The sequence below is a fragment of the Falco rusticolus genome, chromosome 2, assembly GCF_015220075.1.
Source record: "Falco rusticolus isolate bFalRus1 chromosome 2, bFalRus1.pri, whole genome shotgun sequence".
NCBI classification, from domain to species: domain Eukaryota; kingdom Metazoa; phylum Chordata; class Aves; order Falconiformes; family Falconidae; genus Falco; species Falco rusticolus.
Genome location: NC_051188.1, coordinates 9,714,448 through 9,738,819, shown reverse-complemented (window position 1 = coordinate 9,738,819; position 24,372 = coordinate 9,714,448). Strand labels below are relative to the sequence as shown.

Genomic DNA, 24,372 nt, shown 5'->3' with positions numbered 1-24,372 from the left:
TAGATGCATTTTGACAAGAAGCACTTTAACTTTTACTTTAAAAGAAACCATGATCTATATCTATCTTGATGATCGTGATTTTATATAATCATCAAAACTCCTGTAAGCAATACATTTTAATAGAAACAGGTGATCATCTGCTATCCCCCATCTGTTTGGGAAAATATACTACGTTCTGTTTTGTAGCACTTTGCACTACAAGTTTTTCCTTCAAAAGCAGAGAAAAAGATAAACACTTCAAGTTCTTCCTGTTCCAGACATTCCAGGGTTTTCTTTAATCCATATAACCCCTGATGGAGACAGCAACTTCAGATTTCAATGTCTGCAAAGAATCACTAACTGAATCTGGTTTGTTATTAGTCATAGGGTAAATGATCAGAATGAATGTGAGGGATGAATAGCAAGCACAGATAGACATCATCCTAAACTGTCATAGGTATTACGATGTTTTCAGCTGCCATGTAACCTCTCTCCTGGGAAACGTGCAAATGGATCTAATTTAATTGTCACGTTTAATTGCCTTCTATTGTCCCAGCATCCACATTTTATTGTTCATGTCACTGTTTTGCCATAGGCTCTTACATGTATAACATCACCCTTTCACATTACGGCCAATAGTGTGTGCTCCTGAGCTGGGAGACTCAGCAGAGTCCCTCCATGCTGGTATCATATTTGCCAGCTGCCATATTTTCTACTTGCCTGGAATGTGATTTTGCAACCAAATTTCTGAAGAGCCAGAAATAGAAATGAGCTGCAGCCTGACTCTGGATCTGAGCTCCCCTCCTGCAACACATGCATGAGCAACCTGGCTTTCTATGTTGTAATCACCATGCTCTTATCCCTTGCTTTGCCCTGAGTGTCCTAATTCCTTAGTTAAGGTGTCCAAAATTTGCAGCCCATGGTTAGAACCCTGAGTTTAGAGCTGCGTAGCCTGCTTTTCAACAAAAACTGTGAATCACCCAGCTACTCAGGTAGTGGTCGCCAAATAGTTCCCAATGAGAGGGGGAGAATTTCTGGGGAAAAGTCAAGGCTGTGTCTGCAAATTTATCTGTTTCCATTTCTGGAAGAAAAAAAGAAATGGAAAAGATTTAGTCCAAGCCCTGAAATGTAAGTGCTTGGGATAGCTCTTGCTGTAGAAAATTGTTTTGACAGCTATTGCTAGGTGGTGCCATTATTCTTCCAAATCTTTTTTATTGATGCTAACAAATGTTCATTTTCAGTAAGCCATATGGGTTGTGGTAGTTTTACAGTTCACGGTTCTCATGTCAAGGAAAGCTGGGTGTCTGCTCCAGTTTCTGCTCACATCAGATCCCCAGTAACTAGACTCTGACATGTGTCTTTGATTCCTGAGGGATGGATTTCCAGGCACACTGTTTGTGACCACTTCTGCTTCAGGGCTGTTGTACATATAAAAATAAATGAAGCTGCAATTAAAATTATATACTGTAGCACACTGATTTACTTTTCAGTGGAATGCAGGGCTCCAGGTATCAGCTTTTCCTCAAGGGAACAGCAATAATATAATTTAGCATTGAAATGCTGTTTTGTCATCAGATTATTCCCGAGTTTTATTTCTTGTAACCAGTGTCGTCATGGTCTATGTAGCCCTGCTTGATCTCTACCAGGTCGCTGGTGCTGTAACTCAGAACTGCTGCCCTTTCTGCTTTCCTCCACCTACTTTCTTTAAAAGCAAACAAGCCAGGTCCTGAGAATGGGATGGAGCCAGGTCTTGTGTGCTCATTCCTCACTATGGCCTATCCTCTTCCTATGCCTTTCCTCTTCCTCCTCATTTGGAAGATCTGCAGAAATGCTGCCTCTTCCGACCACCCACATCTTTACTGCCATGGTTTATGTATTTAAAAAAAAAATATCTGTGACTTTTTCCTATTTGTCTAGAAACTTCTGTCTGCCAGTCACAAACTTTCACTTTTTCTTTGAGTACATGGGAGCCTTCAGGGAGTGTCAGCAGGCTTTCTTGCTTCAGCCCCTCTACCAAAAAGTTTCTGTTTACTCCTATGTTCCTCAGAAGAGGAATCCAGCATTCCTATCTGGAGAAGAGTCTGAGTATAAACAGGAGAGTACCGAGAAAATCCATATCTGCATTTTGAGATTCCAACCACTTTCCATTTGGAACCTGTTCTTCTCTCCAGATAAGGAATAACTTAAACTCTCTTCTCAGTGAGATTAACAAATTGAGCAACATCCGATGATTATCTGGGCTTTCTAAACGAAGTTGAATTTCACTCTTTGTGTTGATCTTTCAAAATAATTAAGGAACTACTTTCCTCATCTTTGTGTTAAAAACATGGGCAGAATTTAATAAGAATTTCATTTTCTGAAGACTTTGTGCTCCTCTGGGAAAAGGGAAGAGACCAGGAAGCAACAGAAGTGAATTGTTGAAGGGTAAATAATTAACCATTTGCTTCCTGTTGCAGTACCAGTTCAGGAATCAGTATTTCTAAAAATCAAGGTATTTGGCACTTCTGAGTGGTATGTTTCTAGGAATAGAAACATATGTTTCTAGTTTAGGAATCTAATGTCTTTCATTAAAAGTATGTATAAATATTTCTAGGCTTGAGCAGGAATGAAATTATGACAACTTAGAATCACATAGTCCTTTAGGTTGGAAAAGACCTCTGAGATCATCAAGTCCAGCTGTTAACCCAGGACTGCCAAGTCCGTTACTAAACCATGTTGCTAAGCACCTCATCTATGTGTTTTTTAAATACCTCCAGGGATGGTGATTCTACCACTTCCCTGGGCAGCCTGTTCCAATGCTTCACCATCCTTTCAGTGAAAAAAAATTTCTTAATGTCCAATCTATAACCTCCCCTGGAGCAGCTTGAGGCTCTTTCCTTTTGTCCTGTCACTAGTTATCTAGAAAAAAAGACCTACGCCCACCTGCCTACTTGAACAAAAAGGCAAAAATGCTACTAATAAGACTAAAATAATAATTTTGAGAATATATTTAGAGCATTTGTTAGATTATTTTCTGTCTGGGGTTGGCCAAGTCATTTATGGTGTGTTAGGAGAAATACTCACTTCTCTTTCTGGGTTATGGTACTAAAATGGCCTTAGACAATTATGCTGGAGAGTTGCAGATTCCTTTCATTACTCATAAAATAGTCAAAATCAAGTTTTCTGAATGACTGTAAATCACAAGCTAGATCTTACATGAGATGTGAACAAACAAGCTAAATGCATGATTAGACAGTTTATCAAGTGTGCAGAAACCATACAACCCTGTTAGTAACAAAGTCTGTCAGAAAAACAGGGATGCCCTGTTTTGATATTGTTTTGATAAAGACAAAAATCAAGCTATGAGAATGTTAGCACTGCTAAAACGCCCCTGGTGCTTTTTGCTATACAGTTATTGGACTTTCAACTTTTAAATGCCTTTTAACTGAAGAGGCATGTTCGCAGAATGTTTTCTGCCTCAAACAGGAAAAGCAAACATGCCCGGTAACCTACATGTTCAGTGGCCAGTACTTTGCAAGGATAACTGCATCCCACATCCTGGGTAGCTTTTGGCAGCATTGAACATGAGACATGTCTGGTCATCCCAATGGCCCAGTTTTATAACGGATTGGGCCAAAGTTATCTGAGCAATCCTCAGTTCCAGGCAACATTTTATCTTTAGCAGAATTTAACCCTTCCCTTATACATTAAGGAAACTGGTACTACTCAGGGGAAACTATGAGGTCCACTACTATGTGCATGAGACCTGGTTTACCTGAGGTTCACCATCAACTACAGCCCCAAGGGCCTCTGCCCTCCCTGTACCTGAGGATGCCCAAGATGCCCAATTCAAAACTACCTGTGAACTGCAATACAAGTAGAAACCATTACTAAACAGTTCAAAATTCATTTGCACTGTTTAGTGATGGTTTCTACTTGTATTAATGAATAAATGATTATTAAATTATTATATTATTGTATTAAAGATTAAATTATTAAAGTGTGTTCACACAAATAACCATAGGGCAAGCACAAAGTCAATGGATCACTCTTTTAAGTGCTGCACAGACTTTGTGTTGGCCTCTGATACCACAGTGAATTTTACTCTGGGTATTTAAGGGATCAGATTTAATTTGTAAACCAGAAAGAGAGCTTATCTGCCCTCCTTTAAACTGCGTCCAGAAATCTGAAAATCCTGCTGGTTCCCATTTCTGTTCCACTGTAACAGATGAGCTGGGCAAATGGCAGACTTGAAATGCAGCACTTTTTCTCACCAGTTCTGATCATGAGCTGAGCATTTGGGTCAGATTCTGCTCTTAATAGACTAGGAAAGGTAGCATTGATGTCAGTGACTGAACTTGGTTGGAACTTTTCTAATGTATCATGCTGACTACATCAGACCAGGAAAGTGAAAACAAGCAGTTACAATTTGGGAACAGATTCAGGGGAAAATCTGGAATAAAAGGATTTTTTATTATCTTCTAATTTTATAGGCATATTCCAGGTTGTAGGCAACAAATTTGACAATTACCCAAAATAGGAACGTTACCTGGTTCTTGCAGATAGTCATAGTCATACCCCAGCTCTCTTGAGGGTTTAAAAAATTCTCCGTTTCTGTAAAGGGGGATAAAGGGCACCATGTAATTTTCTCGATTGTGCCCAATGGGTGCGTTGGCTGCTGGGTAAACTTCTAGCATGGGCCTGTGTCTTCTTAACCATTGCTCAAAAATGCTGTAAAAGAAATAGTATGCCAATTAACGGTGGAGTTTGACAGAAATTTTCTCCCTGAACATTAAAAAAAAAGTGTTGATGCTATTTTTTGTGAACCTTGGGGATAGAGTGGCATGTAATGACTTTTGTTTGTGTGCATGTAATGCTTTCCAAATCATTTGGGGTTAGCTACTTCAGTGCTGAGTTCCTGTGCAAGCCTACAAACAGCAAAGACCTGCAGTGCTGCAGAGAGGCTGAATATGCTTTTAAATTCCATAAATGCAATTCACTGTCTCGCTGTGACCTGACTGCAATTTCTGCTCAGTAATTCACATGGCTGTGAGCGATAGAAAGAAAAGGATTAAAGACTTCAATCCTTCCTCGGCACCCTCAGAAGCATTTATAGCTGGTTGTGATTGGTCTTGTTGCCAGCTTCTTAGTCTTGTTCCCCTTCCTCTGTTTTCTTACCAATCATTTTCATGCCTGCATTGAATCATGGCTATACCATGGCTGGTTTGACATCACCATGGGGGTGGACGCCTCTGAGGAAGAAGAGGTAAGCTATCTAAGTCCAGAAACTTGACAAAGCAAGTCAGCTGTCAGGAAAGAGTCTTTCTCCAGCCACAGCTTCTTCACTGACCTTGGTGTCTGCATAGTTGTTTAACATATTATCAGTTCTCTCTCCCAGCTGCTGTTGTGCAGCTCTTTTTTTACCCTTTCTTAAATATGTTATCACAGAGGCACTACCAATGTCACTGATGGGCTCAGCTTTGGCCAGCGGTGGGTCTGCCTGGAAGCCTGCTGGAAGAGGCTCCATTCAACATAGGGACAGCGTCTGCTACCTTCTGACCACCCCTGCAGCCCCCTTGCTACCAGAACCTTGCCCCGTAAACCCAATACAAGCTGTTACCCACACCTCTGACCTCAGCTGCCTCTTTCCATATTCTCTGTCAAAGTTTCTCCCTTTAGCTGTCTGTCAGCACAGGGCTGTACGTCTGTTCTGTAACTTGGAGGCAGAAATCTTAAGGGCTGCAGTATGGTAAGAGGTTGTATTGACATTTTCAAATCAACTACCGGATGTGTTTGGAAAGCAAAATTTACAATTTTCCAAAACATTCTCAGTTCTCCCCCTTTGTGCCTGAGCTTTTTCTACTCAACTCTTCACATTCTTTCAGTCCTCCAATCCTTGCCCTGATGCCCTGATCTTTACGCAGTGACCATGGCTTGTCAGCAAACACCTGGATGTGCCAGGCTGGAAACAGGGGAGGGAGCAAGATGCTGCAGGGGGAGCAGACGCAGGTATCTTATGCATGAAGAAAGAGGACCCTATGGTCTATCAGATAATATTGGTAAGAGGGGATTATCGGCATCAAGCTCAGGCAGGGATCAGTGGATTCATTTATCAGTTAAGAGGGATGGAACTAGTCTAAAGAGACCTGTAGACTGTACATTAATGGAGGTCTTGGCTCAACAGCTGCTCCTTCCTGACACTGGCCACTGACAGGAGGAAACAGACTTCTCTTCCTTGTTCTGATTAATAACCAGCTGTTCAGGGACTCAAGTTACCTCAGAAACGCAGACCCTAAATGCAAGTACTTAGCAGTATCCAGATATCTGCAGAGTATCCGAGGATTCTGTTGGTAGATTTTTACCTCTTGTCTTTGGGCAGAAATGCTGAGAAACACTCTGCTTACCCCACCAAATTAAATCCCTCTCACACTCATCAAAATAGAGGAAGGACCAAAGCCTTGGTTCTTTTTTTAAGATCAAAAGATTAAATAGATGAAAACATCACTATGTTCATACACTTTGTCGACCCCTTAACAATGCAGATATTAATCTTGATTAAAATCTTCTTTGTGGCTCTCTTCTTCAGTTAATTTCATCAACCCTGTCTAGAAAAATTCCTGTCAGAATAACATTTAGCTGAAGCTTTCAGATAGGTAAATGCAAACAATGATATCAAGACTCCAGCTGCAGTTATTACAAGAAAGTTTGAACAGAAACTGTAATCAGATTACAACTGTGGGGAATGCATAGCCAAATTCAATAATCATTAAAAAAGGCATAGAATATAAAGGAAACCGGGGCATTATTTTATCTTGAGGTGGTGATGGGGGTGCTGGACTTCAATACTTTCCCAGCCTGGCTTTTACCTGTGTCTTGGGCAGGGGACCCTGACTCTCAGTGCCTTGTTTTCCTAGCAGTTGTAGGTGACAGCTGAGATAGCTCTTCTCTGCAGCACAGGACAGATGTTAGAGGTACAGAGATACTTCGGTTATGGGAACATGGTAATATTTCAAGAAGAAGGCAGAAACAGGACTTGGATCAGCTTTTCAAAATCTGGTGATGATCCACACCCAAACATTTGAATGCTTGATCTGAGGTACTTCTTGGGGCCTGAGTTTTAGAAAATGCTGAGCAGCCATGTTCTGAAAATCCGGAGGGCTGATGAGCACAAGGTTCAGAGCTAGAGTTGTCATTTGGCTGAAATAGCTTCATGTAACATGCCCTGAAATGCAGCATCCTCTCTGGGTGACTTAAATGTTGCCATTTCTTAAGCAGTTTCAAGAAGAATCCTTAGGCCAGTAATCTTTCCAGCAGAATGCAAATGCAAAGCATTTCCATGGAAATGAACATATGTACTTTTGGATTCCTTCATCTGCAGTGTGGTTCCCACATTAGATATCAAGCTTTTCGTAGAAGCAGCAGGAGTATTGAATTGTCTGCCCTTGCAGCTGATCTTTAGATTTAGACACAATCGTATGCCTCTAATTACTGATATGATGAGTTGTACTGATGCACAAGATAAATGGCACAATTCACTGAGTTATTTATGAACAGTTGTCTCCTTCAGCCAGCATAAAATCATATAATCTTTACTGAGATCTGTTTCATCTAACATATCTATATGCCACTGCAGAAATCTCAGAAACATCCGTCAAGGTTTAAGAGTCACACTTCCCATTACTCCCTTTAGAATAGCTGGCCCTGTGCACTTATCTTGGCTTTTATTTTTGGACACTTTGAAAGATTATGATCATATTCTGCTTGCTAATAAAGCAATTGGTTGAAGTTTTGTTTATTCTTTCCACTTCAAGGTTTGTTCCCAGCTTGTTCAGTAAGATGAAATCACAACACTAATATTTTCTTGGCAAGATAATGCATGATGCTTTGTATTTTCATGAAGATCTTCATTTTTTTCTTCTTTTGGCTGAAAAACCTGTCAGATTTAGTATGTCAGTAGTATTATTTACATTGTCAACTATTTGTATTTCTCCTTTTAAAAGGGGGGCACTGCCATTTCCCTGCCTTACTCATATTTTGTAAGAAGTTATGAAAGAAGGAACCTTACCCTTACCTTTCAAGAAAGATTTCCCAGCTGAGTGGAAAAAAAACCCCTCCCAACTGCATCTGGCTGGGGAGAAAATCCACGAAGAAGGTACAACAGCTATACCTTTGCTGTGATGTACAAATAGTTCTTGTTGGGCACCATAAGCCATTTCATATCAGAGAGTTACATTTTATGACTCCCAAGTTGAGGCTGTTAACTCTCTTCATGGAGTTTTAAGGGCAGCTGAAATCCTGAAGTCGCCTATGGCTTTTGCTATCAGCCAGGTAGTGACATTGGCACAGTGCTCTTATTCTTGGGAACTTCTCTTAACTGAAAAGACTTGGGACAAAAAAGGGCATACCTGGAGAAAATAAGCACACATTATTTTGTTTCAGAGTACTGTGACCACTGAATTACACATTGTGGGATACTTTTTTTTTCCTCAAATAAGGTGCTTTCTCCATTCCTGGCTACCTTTAAGGCAGCATCAAATGTGCTCTCCTTCATGCAGTGCTATCCTTTCCTGTAGGCAAAGAGAACACATCTTAACAGCTATGATGGATCATCTCACAGTTCTTTCGTGTGCCTTGGTCTACAGACACAGTTGCTTTATTTGCTAACAGGCATTTGCTTTCTGTGACAGAGAGAAATCAGTGCTTCCATCATCAGATGTTGATTCACTTAACTGTTTACAGAATTTTTTCTTTTCTTCCCTTAAAAAAAGCTGTGTTGTAAGTTATTTCCTCTTAGTACCTTGAAAATACATCCTTGTTTTCTTGGGGCTGTAGACTTAAAGCTACACGCAGAGAGACAAAATGCTGATGCAATTAGTTGGTCCCTTCGTGGGCTGACAAAGTTCCTGGTAGAAAAGCCAGGTTTGAGGCAGAGCAGCAGACATCAGCTCCATAAATTGTTGGTTATCTGGGCAAGCCACTGCGATCATGTTCTCTTCGTATTAACTTCTGTGTCCTCCCCTGGCCCTGAGAGCCTAACAAAGCAGGAATATGAATTAAAAGACATCTGAAGGGGCTTTTTGTTCCACATTGCCTTCCTTTCTTGACATAATGAGATTAAAGGCAACAAAAAGAGAGCTAAAGACTCAGATTGGGGTTCTGTGATATCCATTCTTCGTGTTTCTTCTATTCAAAAAAAGTACTGAGGAGAAGTTCAGTGAGAGGGAAATCTGTCTGACTCCTACAGCGGTCCGGCTGGTTACTTTCTTCCTCAACATGTAGGCAAAGAGGGCAAGCAGATAATTAGTTATTTGTATAGGTAGGAGTGATATTTTCCAGAGACAGAGACTTTTTTAGCATTGCGATCCCAGCTAGACTGCCGTCATTTGGGAGATGTTGGCACAGCTGAAGAGAACAGATGGGATACGAACATGGTGAAGAAGACAAGGCGGGATAAAGGATAGAAAAAAGCTAATCAAAAGTCATCGGGAATCTGGGATCTAGCAGTAATAAACCATAAATCTTCCAGGGTGGCAACTCTTACCTAGAAGGGTCACAGGCAATTAGGGTTTAAGAAACAGAAATCTAAAATATGAAAATGAACTAAATGAAACGGAGTTTAGTCTCCTGATAGCCCTAATGCCCTTTGTATTTTTTCAGTGGCAAGCAAAAGTGACTTGGAAGAGGTAGCTTTTATTTAAAGGCCTTGGACAGATCAAAAATTAATTCTATTTAGATTAGAGCAAAGACTGTTTGTATCTGGGAGAATTCTTACTTCACTTGAAGAAATCAGTGCCCAAAGTGCAGTCCCAAGTATGAGGCTAAGGAACCGAGAAAGGTAAGAGAATAACTTGGATTTTGAAAGGTGCCCTGTCTCACATTTAGAACTCAAAGAGGCTTGGTATGTCTATATTGCACTTCCAAGGGAGAAATTATTTTGTAGTGGGTGTATTATTAAAGAAAATAATTAAGGTTTTAGAATGACTAGATTATGATGATCAACAGTCTATGCAAAGACTATTTTTGTGGTAAGAAATGTAATTTTTATATTGTAGAATAGGTTGGGTTTAGGCAAATTTGGGCTAAAATAAGGCTCAGTGTTGGTATTTAAATATTGACAAAACTGATCTAAGGACATGATAATATCACTATCAGTTAAACCCTCTGATTCAATCAGATGCTGCATACTTGATGCAGAAATAGCTTAGGCAGGTTATCTGGTCAAAAGGATTCCCAAAAAGTCATAAAGGGAAAGAATATTCTTCTTACATATTTGAGAAATTTTAGAAAGTGTTAGAGGCCCCATTTTACTTTAGACAAAATAGGCACAGGGTAAAAACGACTTGCCTGAGTTCATACTAGACATGCTGTGGTAGAGTGGGACGTCACCTCTGGGGCCTTTTTGTGCCTATCAGACTATGATACTTCTGGAGTTAGGTTATACCATTGCAAAGCTTGGAGTCTCAATTTTATTTAATTTAATTTTTTTTGCTATATATCTGTATACAGATCTCTCTGACTGTTAATGAGCTTAATACTTGTGTGTACCAGCACTGATAGGTCTAAAGGGTTGATAAGTGGTAAAAAGTAATAGATTTCCATCTGGTATGTTGATGCTTTGATAGTTAAAATTTTCACTCAGGGGAAATATAGTTTGCTTTCACAAAGAGTTTTAGTGTGGTAAGGTGCTTTTACAGAGAAAATTAAAGCCATCTGCAAAAGACATGGATATATCACTTCCATTTAATTGCATATAAATAGATTTGAATATTTTCCTTGTTCTGCTCCATACATACCAGATTATACGAAGTGAAATGAAATGAACCTTAGTGGAAAATTAATTTGAAAATAAAATCCTTGGTTTAAAGAGTGGGGGGAAAAAGAAGATTGATTTGAGGATGATTAAAAAAAGGCCACCAATATATATTTCTGAATTCATATTATTCTATGAATAATATATGCAATGGTATTATAGCTAATGAAAGGATGAGTCAAGAAATAAATGAGTTTATGTTGCCAGTGGGAAATACCAGGCAGAGTGTAAGAGCACCACTGAATATAGGCTGGATAACTTCATACTGCTCCAGATAGTGTACTGAAAGATGCTGCTCACAGGAAAGAAATCTTGAAACCTAAAAAAAGTATAGTAACAAAATAAAAGTAGGCATTTTCTTTATCATTTTGGAAAGCATCTTTCCTAAGAGCCATTTCCCAACAGTGTGCCTCCACAGTTGTAAGCAGAGCTACACTTAAGCAATTACAATGGAAGAGGAGAAACTAGACCTTAAATATCTGTTATTAAAGATCTCCTCATATTGAGCCACCACAGAGACACTGACACATAGTGTACACCTAACTGGCCCTTCAGGAAAATTTCCCTGGAGAAATTTAATCCAGTGTGTTTTACCTTGCAATTAAGGACAGCTGGAGAGAGGGGATGGGGAAAGAAAAGGATTCAGTACCCCTATATGAATTCCTCTGCCACACAACCAGGAACATGAGTGACACTGCAGGTGTCCCCAGTGGGAGGACTGCAGTCCCCTTATGGTGAAGATTTGAGGTCACTCTGGGTCCATACCGCTACAGAGGACACAATCTTGCTTTCCTTCTGCCTCCTACCTTCCTGTCCTCACTTCCCTTGTAAGCATTTGTACAACCATGCCACAACCAAGATTAAGGAACTGCTTTGGTTCAAAAAAACCCCAAAACCAACACATCTCATTTGTTTTCATTTGTTCTGGGATAGCTGAGGTGAAATAAAGTCACGGACCTATTCATTATGCTTCTGCGTGATGGCCAGTACCAGCACAAGGGAGGAACAGAGGTGAGCACCTCTGAGTAGCATTAATTGGTGAGCAGAACTGTTTCTTCTGGTTAACCTATGTGCCTTGTTAAGCTGACTGAAAGCAAGAGTGAAACTGTGCCTTTTGTTTCTCAGTAGCCTCATAAATCCATGCCTCAGCTAAGCCCGCACACCATACTAACGGTTCAGCTACTAAAAGGCAACTTTGTAAGCCACTAATAAATTTATCTCATCCTAATCTGAAGCCATGGACTAGTTTGTGCCAGATTTGACACAGAGACTTTCATTCTACAGTTGTGAGACTGAGGCTAGATTAGACTGACCATGGCAGAAGGAAAACAGAACATTGATGCTTAGAGGTCATTTATACAATTTGTTTCAGTATCATGAGATCTGACATTGTGTAGAAGAAATCTGGCAAGGAACATGTATTTGAATTTGGAAATAAAGGGAAAAGGAAACAAATTGAGGGAAGCTGAAATGCTAGTCCAAGGACTGTGATTACACAGTAGTCATCACTTTAAAAGTTGGCACTAGGTAGCCGGTATTACAAAGTCACCTCAGGTAATTCCCATCCCAAGCATTTGGGAGAAACATCGGTGCTTTAGCCCTGGAAGAGCTGCTGATGCTGAGGTTGTAAAGTCAAGGCACTGTACTGTTTGCCAATGTATGCGGTTATATTGCAGTGTCCTTTTGCTTTTTCTTCGTGTTTTAAGTTGGCTAAAGACACTACAGAGACTCTCAGGAAAGTTGTAAACAAATCACACTGGTCATAATGCAAGTGTCTGATTAAAAATTAAGACGCTGCCCTCAATTACTGTGAGAAACCCATCCAAGGTCTCTGAGGCTATGTCTCCCTGACTTTGAATCACTGCTGCATACTGCCCTGGGTTCCAGTTCTCACTCTGTGTCTGGCCTCAGGAGCTGGGGAACATCCAGCCTTCCACCATCAATTTGAAGCACGCAGCAAGCATCCTTGGGCACAGTGCCTCTTCCACAAACCCTTGCAGTACCACTGTCAAATTACTTCCCTGCCAGTTCCCCAGACCAGCTGCCAGAGAGACATGTTTGTGCATGTGTGTCTGCTTGTGAGTGAGGCAACTGGGAGATCAGGGGATCCAGGGGCAGTTAATGGGTAGACTGGGTGTCTAAGGCCAGCTACTAGGGAATCTAGACTGTGTATGTATATATCTGCATATATGTATGCCTATTTTCCATAACAGGCTTTCATCCTGGTCATCTGAAGAAGGCAAGAGGATGAAGTTGTTAGTGCTGCTGGAATTTGTGTGAGTGCTGTATTTCTTATGTTGATCTGTGTAGCTGATCAAGCACATACACATATATAACTACTCTGTGTGTATACATCTACAGGGAATACATGCTCAACCTCACTACTGGTTGGACCCAAGAATGCAGAGCTATGGCAGTTTGGGCTTCTAGATTTGTCAACCCCTAACACTTTAAACACAGGCTTGAACAAAACAGACAAAAAAAAAGACATGTTTTTAGCCCAGTGGAGCTGTTCCTCTTTATAGTGTTGTGCTTCTGATTTTTTTCTTGAAGCATATATTCCCATATAGATCAATCATATGTCTGTGAAATATGAAAATTCATTTTCAGGAAAGATCTGGCCTACTGTATTGTTTCCTTTTGCTCCAACTCCCTTTGGTTACTTCTGAAGCAAAGTTTGTTTGTTTTAGTGGACCACGGTGGAATAGACCACCTGCAACACTGAGGGGCAACGTGCAGATAACATGAAGCTCTTTACGTATCCAGCCAGATTGATATTGGCTGCAGGCTGCCTCCTAAAGGACCGTTCTCTGGATAAGGCGTAACAACGTGCACAATACTGACACCTTCCCACCCGTTACAAAGTACCACCAGAGCTGGGGAGCCATGTGGTGCCTGAGGATCTTGGCACTGCTCTGCTTTCCCATCCCACTACAGACATCTGTACTTCCTTCCATCTCCTTTGTTCTCATTTATGGCACTGCACAAACTGGGACTGTAAAACCAATTTGAGTATCCATAGCCATTTGGAGAAGATGCAGCTGGATCTCTCATTGCTGCTTAACATGCTCATTTGGGTGCAGAGGGCTACATAGCTTCCAGTCATTGTTCCAATAACGTAGTGCTCCAAGTGTTTCTCTTCTAGAATAACAAAGGCAGCAGCTCCTCAAGCCTCTGTTGGGAGAAAACAGCTGCTCAGGCGTCCTAGTCCTGCAGAGGATTCAGATAAAACAACCCTGAGGAGACACTGCTGCTGGTGGTGTAGACCTAAATGCTGCTCCTCTCTCAGAGAGAGCTGCGGAAGTCCTGTGTTTCTATTCCACATTTGCTGTGCCGATTTCTTGGAGTCACATTGCAAAATGCCTAACTCTTCCCAGGAAACCCATATAGCTACCTGGGGCTTCACCCCATTGCATATAAGTCTGGGGCATGGCTCCGGTACCACAAAGCCTAACATGCTGGGCACTTTCCCAGTCGATGAACCTCACAGAAATATTCTTATTTTCTGCCTTCTCAGAAAATTAGGTAGAATGAACCAACAAGTGCTGAGACCAGCTTACATTTGATCAGTTGCTGATGGATTACAACATAAAGAGCTTTATTCCTACTGGAGAGGGAGATAATGGATAAGCTGAGCATGACACATTGCTCACGATGCTAGAGGCAGGAGCCGTGTGTTGGAAATAGTGTAGGAATCTGCAGAGGAATGTCAGTATTCTCTAGTGCAGGACTAGGTAATGCCTCATTGTAACCCTGTTATTGACAAAGCAAGCGAACTCCTGCAGAAGCTTATTCTCCACCTCTGCTGGAAAGAAACTAGGAGTTTAGGTGAGGCTTACCTGGACTGAGATTCGGTCAGATACTGGATCTAAACTCTATCACTTTTCTTAGTGAAGCCAGACTCTGTTTTACACCAATGAAAGTCGGCAGTGACTCTTCTTGAGTGGAGAAGAGAAATTCTTATTCCTTAAAATAGCTGTCATCATGTGTATTGTTTCACCTCTTGCTGTCAAACTAGGGCAATGTTTGGCTAGAAACATTTGTTTCTCATTCAGATTTAGGTCTCCAATTGTGTCCAACACTGCAAAACCTGAGATATAGAAAATACACGATGCTGTCCTGTGTGCTTTGTAAATAAGGAAATATAAATGCAACTATGTGTTGCATGGGAAGAAATAAGTTAACATTTTCTGGAATGTATATCCCATGTTAACTTTCTCGGGTTCATCTTTGCCATGGTTTGCAGCTACAGAAAAACATCACTTGAAGTAAGCGATAGTACAAATGCCAGCTGCTCCAAAGTTTAATAACTAATTTCCCCTGAAGACAAAGATAACAAGCAGATTAAAATGGACTGCTGTGGAGGTAGCTGGACTGACTCTATGTAACTCACTCCTGTGCTCTGTAATTCAATTCTTTTGAGACTGAAAGATTGTCGTTATTGAAGTTCACAAGGGCATGTAATATATAAATCACATCTACGGTAGCAAAGTGATAATTTCTTTTGATGAATAGAAGGTAGCTACATGTGGGTGAGAAAAGTACCATGTTTTCCTGTGATTTTTTACAATTTGAACAGTTACATCAGCTATTATTGCAGAAGAGCTGCAGGAAGGAAATTCAACACTGTGCTAGCTGTCTGCATCAGAGCTTGTCTTGATCGCTGTGTCACAGAGAGCTTTCTCCTCCTCCAGCATTAAGAGACTAGGTGAAGACTAACCATGTGGTTCTTGCAAAGTTTCAGGACAAAGTAACCTTTCCTTTTTTAAAAAAATACTAATTGCTTGCATAATATGTAGTGTACAAAGTGATCCATTCTGTAACTGCGTTGGCTGAACTAAAATCTTGCAGTAAGAGTGATATGAAACATGCACTTTAAATGGAACTATTTGAACTAAACCTCCTATATTACTGATTTTTGAGAGCAGAATGGGTCATTACAAACATCTAGCCTAAAGAATACATGGTGGGTGAGATGGCCAGCTACTGTATTTCACATGTAATCCAGAAGATGTCTGTTTAACCTTCTTGTTGCTGTTCCCGTCAATCAAGGTGATCAGCAGCACTATAGATTTTATGTATGGTTAATTGATAAAAAAGAACATTTATCTTCAGAGCCTGTTCATTGTCCTTATTTCTGCCACTGATCCTGTATGGTGTATTTTTGGATTGCCAGAGGACTTATTTAAGAGAGTGGGTTACTTTAGACCCATATGCAACCTCAAGTGTACTATATAGACTCAGCCCCTGTCTGTCCAATGGGCAAAGCAGGGAGGTCTTCTGGAGGAGGGTTGCTCTAAACCTATACTCCTTTGCTTTGGCTTCTGGCCACCACTCTAGCCATGGTATAGGCTAGACAGACCTGTGGTGTGACCCTCCGGAGCTGTTCCTACCTTTCTTTGGGTGCTTTGCAATTGCAGTAGCAGGAATTGCCCAGGCTTACTGAAATAGATGTTGGAGTCCAGCTCCAGTATCTTGGTGTATGATTTGCCTTTCAGCCCCAGACACAGGGATATCAAATGAGAGATACTGGGGATCTGTGTTTCTCGGCAACACCCCACTTACACTCTGTTTTCCGTGGATATATTTATGTGGTATTTTGCAGTAGATGTGAACTCACTCTACCCACATACTGAGCCCACTTCGAGTGAGTCAGCTCCATCAAACAAGCTGAGTAGCTCTGGTTAACATGCTACTAAGACTGAGAGGTTAAGAGGAGAAGGTTAGAAACTCTGGTTCAGGGCCAACTGAGGGCTTGTGGTAACAGAGGGAGTGTGTGTCCTCCTGCACTTTTGTAGACACCCCTAATGGGAAGCAAAATTAAAATGAATCCTTCCCTGCTTTCATTTCTAAAATTTTCTGTGCTTGAGTTTCCCACCCCTTCAGTACTGATCTGCTCTGTACCTCATGCTTGTTGTAGGAGTTTGCATGTGCCCATAAAGCTTGTGACCAAAGTAATTCTTGACCACCCTCATATGAAGTGCTCTGCTGGAAAGCAGTTTTCTTCCTCTATTGCCCCTCCTGGTAAAACAGCTGGTTTCTGTGACATGGTGGCTTCCAGCATAGCAGCTGCTGGTAATGTGGTGATTTTGTTAAGCATCAGAGAAGGGTGAGAGCTGGAGCCTGCTGGTGGGATGTGGGTGTGTATGCTGATCAGGGCTCTCTTCCCAGTAGGAGTCATGTAATACACTCAAGACAGGGAGAAGAGGCAACTGCCACCCAGGATGCATTCCAAAAATGTAATTAATTGCCCCAGCAGCTTGGGAGGTGGGGACGTAACTTTTCCAGGCCCGGTGTTGTTACACATACAAGTAATGGGTCGTACACCTTAAGCATTACACGTATTGTGGCTGCTGGCATTATGGTAATTTCTGAACTTGAGTTTAAACAAACCCTCTGTGCCAAGTGTTATACAGAGATATAAAGAAATCTTTTGAGCGGACTCATCTGATCAAGAGACAGAAGTGTGCCTCAGCAGAGATACTTGCATCTGAGCTGGTCACTAGACTGTAACTGACTACATTCTTACTGACTATACGTGGGGCTCAAAAGGAGATGTGTGCAATGCAGTTCAAGAAAAGCACAGCTTAAACAAAGCTGAAGGTGGGGTTCCTTCGAGGGAGAAGCCGGCAGCTCCACCGGCTGTGGCTCTGTTGCAGGGCTACGTGGAGTCAGGTAGCCAGGTGTGAGCAGGTCATCAGCTGCAGTGCTGATGCCCTCACTCACCCAGGTGCCATGGGACAGGGGAGCTCTCTGCGAGGGGAGGACCAGGGTAATCTCCTACACAGTGTGCCGCTCTACTCATCGCACTACAGACAAAATGGTTTATCAGGACTTCTTTGGATATTGTGCTGCTGCTCCACAATGATCACATTTAAGTGCTTCTCCGGCTGTCCTTGGCTTCCTGCTGCCATCCCTGTCTGCCTCTGAAGTGTTTTTTCCCCTCCTTATCCATATTGCATGTGTTCAACATATGCGTACAGTCCCACTGAAACCATCCAGCTCCCACTGATTCCATCCCACCACTCCAATGTCTGCCACACCATGAACTCAGTTCTTTTTTTTTTTTTTTCTTCCTGCAATAACACTTTATAATCCAGACGTTTAATTCTAAAAGGCAACCTAGAGGTTATGAACATGTATCCTGAGTAAGAAATGAGTGTAACACCCACCAGCTTCAATGAGATTTCACCCAGCTGTCAGATATCAAAGGATATATCAAGAAAGTGCAAAAGCTTTTAGGAGGTAAGGTAGTATTTGGGAGCATTAGGGGCTGTCCTGCCAAACACCATCTCAGCTCTATTCTGGAAATGGTGCAAAACATCCCTAGGTCAGGAGGAAATTCCAGGGGCTTCGCTCATAAAAGCTGTACTTGCTTACCCCTGGGCACAGCAGTAGCTCAGTGATGTCCATGGTTTCACTGAGTGGAAGAACTTTAACTGTGTTTCACCTTTGTACCAGGGGCAATTGTGGAGGTGACTTTACCTCACCTGCTGCCTTTACACAGGTGTTTGGGAGGATACAGTGCTGGGCACAGACTGTAAGATCCTGAGCTGACACAATACAGAATTACTGTGGGTTATACTCTTACTGTGGGAGGAGGTATATTGCTAATTGCAACCTCCTGAACTACCTTTGTCTAACAGATTTCATGTGGCTCCAAGCCATAGTGCATTCAGCTCCAGAAAAATATAGCTTTTAGGCTGTGTCATCATTTTTTTGCAAACAGAAAGCAGTAAGAGTCTTGCTGTGCCCATATCAAGGAAGAAAATTAATCATGCACTTAATGTTTTTGCAGCGATTCCTCCATTTTTACACCGCTTTATTATTACTTGATATATCATTTTATTACAATCTGCATCTCAGCTGTGTTTAAGTCACTTGTTTTGTTGTCTCTAAGTTTCCATACACCAAATGTGGAAAATAATTCCTTGGCCTCATGCTTTCTCTGTGTTTTCTCCCATTGGAGACAGTGCAGGATAAGGAATGACTGTTATTTCATGTATTAAACAAGTCTGGAAACCTAGTATTGCCTTACAAGAATTTATAATGTTTCTTTTTGAATATTTTCTCTCCAAATGTTCCAAATTCTTGAAGCAAATAGTTCTTAACTGCTAAAAAAAGTTCTTGTTTCCTGTCAACATTTCAAAACAAGAGAACAACTTGGTTTTTCTCGTGCCATTTTTTGGTTTAAAAAAACTGAGATGACATTTAAAGAGAAAATGAAAATGTTCTGTTTCAAAAACAGAGTAAAAATAAGAAGCTTTTATTTTGACATCTCCTGGGAGTGAAAATCAAATTTCCTCTTGTTAAAGTATTTTCCAACAAAATCATTTTTGACATAATGTTAAGGGTGGGGGTTTTTTTGTTTGGTTTTTTGTTTGGTTTTTTTTTTTTTTTTGAGTAAAAGAAGGGACTGGCATGAAAGTGAGTATATGAGGTCCACAGGTACTGAAAGTGTCCATACAGTTGGCTTAGAGAATGGGACATTGGTGGCATGAAAATTAGGATGTGTAGATTTTGGGTTCTAATATATTCTTTAACAGATTGCTCCATACATGTTTTCCAATTTAACACTTTACTGATAAGCAATGTGATAAAGAACATTTTATTGTTAGATCTTCAGATAAGCCAGAGTCTGGCATTTCCTAAAGCTCCCAGCTCCATCCTGCCACTGAAGCAGAAGAGGTTATTTTAGCATCCTGCAGAGGAGTCCATGGCAGCTGATGTTGCTGAACAGCATGAAGACATTTGCCTTGATTAGGCAGAATCTGTGACATTTTCACTGGGCTCTGAAGCTGATGCGTAGGAGAGTTTCTTCTGCACCTGCTTGGAAGTATGCATGTATGTAAAGTATCTGTAAATGAGTGTCTCCATTCCCTATGTGGCTTTATGCTTGATTTGGATTACTTTTAGCAGAGTGCATGTACACACACACAAATACACATGCACACATCCCCAGCCCTGGAGGTTTTGTCTCTTTGCTGCAAGAATTTAGTCCTGTGTGATAGCAAGCAAAAGAGTAACTGAAGCAACAAGATCAGCGTAGGGTTGTCTGACTGTCTGATGCTGTTGGCATGTCAGATGATTGTAAGTAAAGCAGTTGCTATCACCTGTGGCTTTAATATCTAAGACTCACAGTCAGAGGCTAAGAATATGACAAGCACTGCACAGACCAGCACAATTAGGCAATCCCTTAATGCCAGAGATTATAATATACACACAGGACAAGGGACAACAGATAGATACAAACAGATGGGAAGAGAACTAGGCAAACATATAGTGGGATGGCAATAGTCCACCCACTAAGTGAAGGTTTCGGTTTACTGTTTTTTGTAAGTGTCATGTTGAAGGGAAGAACAGTGACTGAATCTGTGGATGTGTAGGGTGAACAATGCCCAGCTAGGAGGGGTATGGAGGGACTTGTGTGAATGCCAAACAGATGTACGATAGAGATACATATAATGAACTTATTGGAGGGGTGAGTGAGTTCCTTGATAATGAATAAGGAATGACTTGGGGATGGGCAGTGAACAGCCTTGAAAACAGAGACCAGCAGTTCATCTGATGTGACAGAGAACAAAGGAATTGGAGGAGGGTATGAACAGAGAGGAATACCTGGGCAGAGCATTGGGTTAATGGAATGACAGTTGCAGCACTATTCTGAGCTGTGTGGTTCTCATGAAGGCTGGAGAAAAAGGTCCTGTAGTGGTGACATCACCACAACTGACAACCTGGCTCTAGCTGTACACGTATTCTAACAAGACCAGACTTTAGAAATGCAAGAGATTGAAATCCTACACCCTATGGTATGTCTCTAGAAAATTGGTTCTAAATTAGAATCACAGAATCAACGAACTGTTTAGGTTGGAAAAGACCTTAGGATCATTGAGTCCAGCCATTAACCCAGGACTGCCAAGTCCAGCACTAAACCATGTCCCTAAGCACCACAGCTACATGTATTTTAAATACCTCCAGGGATGGTGACTCAACCACTTCCCTCAACAGCCTCTTCCAATTCTTGACAACACTTTCAGGGAAGAAATTTTTCCTAATATCCAATCTAAATCTCCCCTGGTGCAACTTGAAGCCATTTCTTCTTGTCCTATCCCTTGTCACTGGGAGAAGAGACTGACCCCCACCTGTCTACAGCCTCCTGTCAGGCAGCTGTAGAGAGCGATAAGGTCCCCCCTCAGCCTCCTCCTCTCCAGGCTGAACACCCCCAGTTCCCTCAGCTGCTCCTCATCCTGTACAGGTATAATGTAGTATGGAGATATTTAATGGCAGCTTATTTTCCTGACTGCTATTTAGTTTTTCTTGCAGTTTGCAAGGGGAATTGTTGGAGTGCGATGTGGAAGTCAAAAAGAGGAGATGTACAGAAGAAATAAGAAGAAAGATGGAAGAAACATTCAAGGGACAGAAGTGCAGGGAGAACAGATGAAGGCACTATGAGGTTATGGGCATGGAGGGTCTGAAAGAGTCAGGACAGAGGAAGGAGTTCCTTTTCAAAGCACAGAAAACACCCTAGTGAGTTCAAGTGGGATTGTGGGCCCTTGTTTTCACTGCTTGTGCAGCTGCTCCTTCCAGCTTGAGTGGGTTGACTCCTCCCTTGTTATTCCCTTGTGCTGACTGTAGAGCATATCTGAATAGCAAAGAGATTTGCAATTAAAAGAAATACTTCAGAGAGCTAAAAAAGCTCTCATATTTGCTGAATGTGTATTTTGTTGCATAATTCTTTTTTTTTTGAGCCACTCAATTAGTAATTAATAATTTTCAAGTGTGGTCACCTGCTTTTACCAAACACCGAGGTCTTCTAGCTAGCAAGTAAGAAGGCAAGGAGCCTGATTTATCATTGCTAAGAAAGTTGTTGCCTCGGTACTTTCATACTTCTGCACTGCTGAAAGGAAATTACCTTAAAAAAACCAAAACCAAAAACAAAAAACATTTGTAAGCAAATGCTTTGCTTTTCACCTGAAAAATCTCAACTGTACTGCTGCTCTGTCCATCCTTTCCCCATTTTGTGCATCAGCCCCAGGAGGAAAAGCTGGGGATAACAGATCGGAGGCTGACTGTTGCTTGGTTTGGAAAGCAGTTCCTAACATTTGGCTCACACCTGTCAGCAAACTCCGTATACACTTGTTTATCCTCCTCTGTACCATATGTTTCTATGTAAAATCAGTTCCAATGATCTATTGCCTTACTTCTATCACTCCTATTATGGTCGTAACTGAGCATTTGACAGTCGTTAATGCATTTACCCTGACAGTGTCCGTGTTACGTAGGCATCTAATATCACCCACTTTACAGATGGGTTAGCTGAAGCTCAGATCAACAGCTCCTCAGAAGTCTTGTTGAAATCAACGGGAAGGAAACACATCTCCAGGAGGTGTGCATTTGGGAGAGCAAACTACATGCTCTGTTTCACCCAAGGAATTAGCAGTGGAGTGAGGCGTCCCTCTTTTGGGTCTTCCTTGGATGCTCAAAGCACTGGACCATTCTTGGTTTCATGACACACAGCTGTTCCCTGCCTTTGCAAGAACCAGCAGACCTGTGGTGCTTGTGTCCAGTCTTTTTACAGCCTTTGCCAGTAAACCCCTGTCTCACAACTCTCCGTGTCTTCTGCCAAGGCCTGGAAGAGATGCTGTCCTTGCAGAAAATGTAGTTAAAAAGTTAGTTTAAAGCCCTTTGGCCCAAGATAGTGATAGCAATCAGCTCAAAAGTGTTCTGCTCAAATGAGAAAAGTTGATAAGGACCAAAAAAAATTATAATAAAAAAAAGTGTTTCTGCTGCTGTGGAGACTGTTTCTCCTGTTTCCTCTATTCTTTGTGTTCTTGCTTGCCTCAGAAAAGAACTTCTCAGCCCTTCAGATTTAAAGTCTATGTAGGAGAGGAACAGGGTTTTTTTAAATGTACTGTATGTACCTATCAGTCACTTATTAATTATAACTAAAAGCATGATTAATCTGTCATGGATAAGGCTGCTAAGTAACCCTGATCATGCTAATGCATTTCTGTCACTTATACAAAAGGCAGCATTATCATCAGTTTTTACATCTGTGTGTACTAAAGCCCATACACACAGCAGCTGCAGAGCACTGGCAATATCCTTTCTGCCAACAGATGGGATGAGGTTGCATCATGGATATCTGTATTGCCCCCACAGTGCCTGTGCAGTGATTTATTTCCACAACAGTAGTAGGATTTAATGATGTTATCTTTCACAAATAGTTTTGCCTTCTAAAATGGATAGTAACTACAGTTATGAGAAGTGTTTCCAGGGGTTCGTAATGACTGTGACTGAAATTCCTCTGTGGGAGGGGTCACCATGAAGACCAAGGTGCTACTTAAGCCCTGCAATGAGTGGGAGCTAGGAGATGAGTAGGTCTTATAGAAGTGTGAATGTCTTAAGAAAAATGTTTCTTTTGATATGGTGGAGCTTTTAATGCTTTCTCTTCTGCGTTCCTTTCCTCTGAATATTCAATTGATCCATTTTTTGATAGCCTAGATATTGGAAAGCTAATTTCCAGGCACCAAACTCAAAATTTGTAACCACACCTGAAACCTTGTGCATCCATCCTGTCAAACAGTGAATGGGTGGATATGCTATATTGCAGCTAAACGATACTGTTTAATGTTTAAAAAGTTATGAAGAAAAGCTTTTCAAAGAAAAGAGTTTCAAAACTGACACCCCCAGAAGGCTAATTATACCCTACGGTATTAGGATCAGAAGACAGGTGGATCACCCTTTGAAGGAACCATTCCATGGATGGCTGGGTGAACTGCTTAGACTTGATGCGCCCTATTTCTGTATGGGTAAAGTATGAAGAATACAACCATTAGGCTCGTTAAATGTATAAACTGAGAAGAAAAAAGCCTGACTTCAAATTTATCTTTTTACACCTACTAGCTTTTTGGTTAAATAAGGTAAAGTTTTATATAAGAGTTTCGGTGTGAACTGCGTGAAACTGGAAAACTTCACTGCAAGATGATGCCTGCAAGTAGTAATCTGCACCCCTCCTGTGCTGCATGCCTTAGTGACCCAAAATCATTTTGGTTTTCATCCGAATAAGTGCCTTGCTGCTGCAGGCAGAGTCTCAGCCAGCAGGTTTCTGAGCATACAAACTTATGAAAGAGTCCCAAAAGTTTGTACAGGGTAATATTTTGTTTGTTCTAAGCATTGCATTAGCTAAGTCACAGTCAGTGCATGGTGGGAAAGTAGGGGAAGATTAGTAAGAAGATATAAATTGCTCCAGAATGAGTATTGTTTGTGTGGTTTTACATTCCTTTGCTTAGCTAACTTCCTTTTTATTGCTCTTTAGTCACCACAGTGGTGTAATACAGTCTATAGTAAATTCTTAGTAGCCATTTGCATGTGTTATAGTGACACAGAAGTTTTTAAGGTCACGAGTAAATCTTGGAATTCTGTCCTTAACAGCAATTTCACTCTTCTCTTGCAAAACCATTTCCCCCTACTCTTTCTTATTAATAAACATTATAGCCTTCTGTTTGCTTTCATTCTCTGCAGCTGTACTCTTTTATCAAGAGACAGTCACAATTTTGTTTGTCTCACTGAAATACATTTTTTTTCTTCTTTATTTATGAATA

At 41.1% G+C, this 24,372-nt stretch overlaps 1 protein-coding gene across 1 annotated transcript in view; it reads right to left on the bottom strand.

Annotated features, from left to right (window-relative positions):
- TYR (tyrosinase) overlaps positions 1 to 24,372 on the bottom strand; it is a 49,390-nt gene that overhangs the window by 5,607 nt on the left and 19,411 nt on the right. The window contains exon 4 of the mRNA XM_037377492.1: positions 4,508 to 4,689. Within this exon, the coding sequence (XP_037233389.1) occupies positions 4,508 to 4,689 (182 nt within the window). The remainder of the gene's footprint in view (positions 1 to 4,507; positions 4,690 to 24,372) is intronic.